The 7,382-nt window shown below is 43.8% G+C and overlaps 1 protein-coding gene across 1 annotated transcript in view; it reads right to left on the reverse strand.

Annotated features, from left to right (window-relative positions):
- Positions 1 to 6,312, reverse strand: part of mtnr1al (melatonin receptor type 1A like) — a gene marked incomplete at both ends in the record, with an annotated part of 104,365 nt that extends 98,053 nt beyond the window's left edge. Inside the window, one exon of the mRNA XM_084332129.1 lies at positions 6,006 to 6,312. Coding sequence (XP_084188255.1) covers positions 6,006 to 6,312 — 307 coding nt within the window. The remainder of the gene's footprint in view (positions 1 to 6,005) is intronic.
- Positions 6,313 to 7,382: the final 1,070 nt, after the last annotated feature.

Raw genomic sequence — 7,382 nt, forward strand, 5'->3', positions numbered from 1 at the left:
AGCTGCTGCGGTCAGGCAAGCGCCTACGGTCACACGCTGCAAGAACAGAGAGACTCCGACTCAGCTTCTTCCCCCAGAACACTGAACACTGAACTCTCCACTCACAAATACACATGAGCACACACAGACACACACACACACACACACACACACACACACACACACACACACACACACACACCAATCATGCGGCAACTGCTAAAACAATCACTTTAACACTTTAACTGCCAGAAGACGAGTTTAGGCGTCCTTCCCCGCCATGCTCAAGTTGCCGAAGACGCCGTAACTCGTCTTTGATATCAATTTTTCAAAAATCTGTGATCGGATTCATATTTCCCATCCGCTGGCCTGAGACCCACCAAAAAGCCCCACTGAACCCTCTAGCGGTTCAAGAGCGCCATCTGGTGGCCGATCGGCGCAATCGCCAAAGAGGAAGTTACTTGGACGATGTGCTATTCACCCATATTACTTCCAGGCACTCGGTATAGGTTCCGGCACTCTAGCTCGTCACAATACATAGCGATCCGTTGCCAATAACTCGATAAACAACATGATTTGGACGTATATACTATTATACAAGCTGGAAATGGACCCGATATTTCGACATCCCATAATAGGAAAATGTCTGTTCCACGCTCATCGCCCAACGGCGCGAGGAAGATACGGTAAGATTCAGCGTTATTTTTCAATGTCTTCTATACTAACTGATCTGATGAACATATGACCCACACTAGATGAATGGTATAATGTTGCCCACGGAATTATAAACGCCCCCTCACCCATCCGGTCAACATCAGATGACGTGTAGTAACTTCTAGAACCATGTCTAGTTGGAATTTTTTATATCGCGCCGATTGCCATCAAACTGTATTTCATCATCAATATAATGCATTTGGGGCTATAGATCACGTTCTGGAGAAAGCTGCAGAAAGAGATGAAAACATACTTATACATTAGACCATACTTTAGTATGAATATGTGAATGAAAAAGTTTAACGTTGCTTCACCCTGAACAATACATATAGGACATTGAATGGGCCCTAATAATGGCAATTTAGCAATATAATTTAAAAAGTTATAGCCCTGCAAAGAAGGGGATCTTCTCCATAGACAAATAGAGCTGGCAACCTATGGTATATCATGAATTTAGCCTTAGGCAATCAAAGTGTTAAACAAAATGTCACTTTAAAAAATGGAATCTTTAGAAACACTTTAAAAGAAGGAGGTACTGTATAGTTTAGATACATTAAGAGTCAACATTGTAAATTGTATATTGCATAGTAGTGTATATAAGAACCAGTTTATCAGGAACCTATTTTTTCCATGTCTATTTTATTATTGTATTTTGCACAATCAATGCGGGCATGACCACCCGCATTTAACTGTATGCCCTGGTATGTATGTGACAAATAAACCTCTTGATTCTTGATTCTTCAATAACATTTGAATGTTCAAGTTCAAGTTCAAGTTTCTTTATTAGTTGTCATACAGAAGTACAGAATACTTTTATACAAAATTAGGGATGCTCGATATTGGCTTTTTTACCGATACCGATATACCGATATTGTCCAACTCTTAATTTCCGATACCGATATCAACCGATATCACATTTTAATGCCGATATCGGCCGATAACATCGGTAGGCCGATAATATCGGACATCATTTCTATAGAAAAAAAAAAGAAAAAATTGAAAACCGATACCGATATTTTCCGATATCACATTTTAATGCCGATATCGGCCGATAATATCGGTAGGCCGATAATATCGGACATCCCTATACAAAATGCTTCTTTCTGTTTCGCTCCAGAGACTGTGCTAGGCAAAAATAGATAAGTATAAAATAAGTATAGCAAGTATAAAATAGAAGTCAAGTACGTAGACAAAAATGTTCAGTATATACATACAATGCTCAATGTAGAGTAGAAGTAACTGAGTTACCATTACTTTCTCTCTCTCTCTCTCTCTCTCTCTCTCTCTCTCTCTCTCTCTCTCTCTATCTGTCTCTCTCCCTCTCTCTCTCTCTCTGTCTCCCTCTCTTCCTCTCTACTCTCTCTCTCTGTCTGTCTCCCCCCTCCCTACCTCTCTCTCTCTCTCTCTCTCTCTCTCTCTCTCTCTCTCTCTCTCTCTCTCTCTCTCTCTCTCTCTCTCTCTCTCTCTCTCTCTCTCTCTCTCTCTCTCTCAACCTAATCTAATTCATTGCAAATCTGTCAATGGATTTCCGGATTAATCATAATGTGTTTCAAAAGCCCTGCTTTTGATGGGAAGAGGTGAATGGATTTCCCCTTTACACACACGCGCATGCACGCACACATGCAAGCACACACACGCACGCACACACGCACGCACGCACGCACGCACGCACGCACGCACGCACGCACGCACGCACGCACGCACGCACGCACGCACGCACGCACGCACGCACACACACACACACACACACACACACACACACACACACACACACACACACACACACACACACACACACACACACACACACACACACACACACACACACACACACACACACACACACACACACACACACACACACACACACACAGAAGCAATATCCACAGCTTTTCAGGGGATGTAGGCCTATACATGTCACAGCTCCGCGGTAATGCGTGGTAAATGGCCGGCCCCCCTCATCAATATTGATACATTTTTCTTTGAATTAGCGGAGATGAGTGAGACGGTAATGAACGACTGCTCCCCCCTCGCGGGGCCTGCAGCTGAGTGCTTCCCAGTGTGATGTTATGGGTGACACCAAAGGCGCGTGCTGGTGAATGAGAGATAACAATTATCAACGTGAATTGATTTTTTCCCTCCGCTTTTGTGCTCGAGGGGGTCTAAGCTGTCGGCTACTTATGCATGACGGCACTTTTGACAAGGGATAATCCACGTGAAATTACGATCCCGATTTTGGAAAAATCGATCGCAGACGTCGTCGAATGAGTCACCGGCTATGTCGCCACTCCTATATTTATATAGCTGTAAAGAAAAAAGGAAAAGATGTGTTGAAACGTTTTTTTTTGGTCGACGATAGTAAAAGGAAGAAAGCGTTTTCCTTGGTACGCTCTGTTTTCATCACTTTGAGAAGTTTGGGCAAGTTTCTCTCATTTGGGCAAGTTTCTCTAATTGTGTTGTCACTGTATTTAAAGGACTATGATTTTTGATCATTTAACGTGTACAATTTCGTTGGATGAGTCTAAAAGGTCCTCATCGCTGGTCTGATGGGATGAGGACCTTGTAGACTCAATGATGTGCCTATTGCATAACCAGCACATGGTGAGTCAACCTGGTCCTCACTTTAAACTAGGGCTGTTTGATTATGGCAAAAATCATAATCACGATTATTTTGATTGATATTGAAATCACGATTATTAAACATGATTTGAGAACATGATGAGAACATGATTTGAGAACATGATGAGAACATGATGAGAACATGATTTGAGAACATGATGAGAACATGATTTGACTACGACGACTGAGTTTGTTTTTCCTTTCTTCGCGACTAAAAGCTGCCTTTTTGTCATCTTCTACAAGTTACAAAAGACGTTTGAAAATAACTAAAGCAGCGTGCTGTGGCTCCCTCCTCCCTCTCCACACGAGCAGAAACTACCGCTTGTGCCCGAGGGGGGGAGGGGCAGAGCGCACCGCTGTGAAGAAAGGGTACGCTGTGTTTACAACGCAATGCAAAATGAGAGCAACGCGGCGTGCGGCACGTTAATGGTTCTTATCTTGATGATCTTGTTTTCATGATCGTGGTGGGAAGCCAAAACCATAATTGAAATTGAAACTCGATTAATCACCCAGCCCTACTTTAAATGATTTAAAATAGTGTGTGGGTCGTGTCGTTGAAACGGCAAATCTCAACTCCCGTATCGTGCCTTTAAAGTACCCCCCGCCGTGTTGGCGGTGTCATGCAGTCTGATGAGCAGCTCAATGCTCAACACAGAATTTATGGGATTATGATTACGATGCAGTGACATTGATGAATGTTTTCTAGCCCTTATGCAGGGCCTTCAATATAGAAGTTTTATGATAGTTCATATAACCTGCAGCTCATATGTACAGGGGCATGGGGGAAAGGACGACCTCAGAGCCAATCCTCGCCCAGTTTTCTTCTATGAACGAGACTATCAAGACAAGTGAAACCTCAACGCGACAGATCTGTCTATCAGCCAATATCTCTTACTGAATCGGGTCAGACAACAATCCTTGTCCAATCAGAGAACGTATTAACCCTTTTGGGGGGGGGGGGGGGGGGTACAGTTCTCATCTCATGCATGAGATTAGAATTCTGAGAATTTAACATTCTAACGAGGATACAGTCAGTTGTGGAAAACACAAGGGGTTCTAGAATTCCAAGATAGAGTTTTGAGAACACCTGGGAGTGTTAAATGATGTGGAACGTTAAAGCCAGCAGATGGCCTATATGACTGTTATAACATAAAAAAAAACAAGACAATTTACCGGAAAAAGCTATATGTGGGAAAAGGGTGATGAAACATGAAGGTACAAGTCAAAGAGAGATGACAGCTTGGGCTGCAGCCTCATGTGTAAAACTGCCCTCTTTTCTGAGAACTCTATTTCTAGAACCATGTACTGTAGGTATGACTGACAGCAGGAAATGAATAGCCCAAAGCTGGATTTATTGCATCTGCACCAGTGCCACCTAGAATAATAAAAACAGACCTGCCTGTAAGATCACGTTCCCTTGCATGGCTGCTCATAATGTTAAGAGTGAAACACTTGGATTTTCACATATAGGGGCAATTATTATCATTTATTATTGATTGAGATATTGACTCACGAGGCTGTTGCTCCACATATTTGAAGCTACAAAAGAAAAATATGACTGTTTGGTCATATTTTGGTTTCAAGGGTTTTGAAACCAAAGGCAAACAAATAAATATATATATGTAACGGTTGTGACAACGTCACCTCAAACTTCGATGCTCCGAGGGAGATTCGAACCCCAGTCTCCCACACCGCAGGCAGCAACACAGACCGCTATACCAAGAGGTGAATTCACTACTTCGCAACGTGTCTATCTGTCTTTCGAGGATGTGAGAGTGAGTTTAACCCATAGCACCGCTACTCACCCCAGCCCTTCTTGACTGCGCTTCACGATACCATCTGTTACATATATATATATTAAATGTGTCCTATGTGAAAACACCATTTTCTCAACATATTACATCATAGCCATGCAAGGGGGTGGGGTTCATTTATAGCCACTTTATTCCAGTACAGAGGCATACAGCATTTCTCGTTTTGATTTTAATGCATGTTTGCTATGTTTATCCAGAAACACCCTGCTACACACTCATACATTTACACCTGGGAGCTGCACTACGGTACAACGGTCAGCTCGACTAGTCCACGTGCCTTGCTCAAGAGCAATTACACGGCGTAGCTGTTGAGGGACTCAAGTGTGTTATTCATTCACTTCCCCCAAACAGCCCTATACCTCAGTGGAGATCCAGGAGAAGTATATCCTATTATTGTTAAAATAACTAGCTACAACAAACTGTATACAATTAGGCTAATAGCCAATGTGATCAAATAGCTTTATGGTGTGGTACACTGGACTTGTTTTTTTTCTAGAGTTCCCAATTGTTTAGAACTATGAATGAAAAAAGTAGTAGAACGCGCTCACCTCACTAGACTTGACACTGGGTGCTGTAACCTCTAATATCATACATAAAATAGGGAAACAATGTCCAGGCGTGCGTGCCTGGACATTGTTTCCCTATTTTTATGTTAGAACTATGAATGAAATACGGGAAAGAAAGGCTTAGGGTTTAAACTGTGTGAGTTCATATTTGTATTCTACATTGCTTTTATTCTGTCTATTCTTTCACTGCTATGAAGCACTTTGGGCTGCAATCCTTGTATGAAAGGTGCGCTTAACAAATAAAGTGTATTACTATTATTATTATTATTATTATTATTACAACATGATAGGTTACGACCAGCCACTTAATCACCTGCTTTCCTGAGTTTCCTGTTCCTGAACACGGAGACGATCACCAACAGGTTCCCCAGAATGTCCACCACGATGGTCGTGATGAGGACGCTCGCCAGCAGGGTCACGACCCAGGGGAAAGGTTGCTGCCCCCGGCCGCCGCCGCCGCCCTCCTCTCCTCCTCCTGGTCCTCCTCCTCCCCCCTGCAGCGTGGCGTTCCGCGGGCTCCCGGTGCCCTCCGCCATCATCACCCCCGTCGCCCCGTCGCCCTCCAGCGGGAGCGACATCAGCTGTGGCAGGTGCCGCGACGCGCCGTGGACCACTTGCATGGTCTCTCTCTCTCGGCGGTCTACCCCATCATTACGCGCGGCGACCACGGAGCAAATTATATGTCCTTTTTCTTTTTTAATAAGTTTCCAGATCGGACATCATGGCTTCATTTGAAGAAGAGAAAATGTTTGCGATCTCTCGTATTATTATCCACAGGCTTAGTTTTATGTCAGAGGTGGAGAAAACATTTAGACCGAGTATGTAAGTTTGGATATTTGCAGCTGATCACATCACACTAAACATCTTCCAAAGGACATCTTCCTTTCGACAGAAACAACACATTCAAATGATATGATTTGGAATTTGAACGGACAAGTCACACAACACAAGTGGCTAAAATTACAATACGCATCCGGATACAGTTCCCATTTGTGGCTTCAAGTATAAAAAAAAGAAAAAGAAAGAGAAGAAAAACACCCTACACAAGTCTTGTTTTAATTTCACGAATCGTCTCCGTTTGCCTCGTGAGAAGATATGGCAGGTTTTGAATTTTTCATTCACAAAATCCTCTTGGCTTTATTCATAAATCCCAGTCTCATTCAAGCTCCGCCGAGTCCGTCTAATTAATCGGTCGCTCGCCTCATTCATGTTCGTCGCCGAGAGGAGCTGCGCGCAACTTTCCAACTTTCCAACCGCCTCGTCTGTAGAGATGCTGCTGCGGACCTTCAGCGAGCGGTTTATACCATCATCCACAAGTGACGACTATCCCCCTCTCTCCTCTCTCGGCTCTCTCTCTCTCTCTCTCTCTCTCTCTCTCTCTCTCTCTCTCTCTCTCTCTCTCTCTCTCTCTCTCTCTCTCTCTCTCTCTCTCTCTCTCTCTCTCTCTCTCTCTCTCTCTCTCTCTTCTCTCTCTCTCTCTCTCTTCTCTCTCTCTCTCTCTCTCCTCTCCCTCTCTCTCTCTCTCTCTCTCTGTCTCTCTCTCTCTCTCTCTCCCTCTCTGTCTCTCTCTCTCTCTCCCTCTCTCTCTCTCTCTCTCTCTCTCTCTCTCCCCCCCCTCTCTCTCTCTCCCTCTCCCTCTCCCCCTCTCTCTCTCTCTCTCTCTCTCTCTCTCTCTCTCTCTCTCTCTCTC

The sequence above is a fragment of the Notolepis coatsorum genome (genome assembly GCF_963971535.1).
Source record: "Notolepis coatsorum genome assembly, chromosome: 16".
Classification (NCBI taxonomy): domain Eukaryota; kingdom Metazoa; phylum Chordata; class Actinopteri; order Aulopiformes; family Paralepididae; genus Notolepis; species Notolepis coatsorum.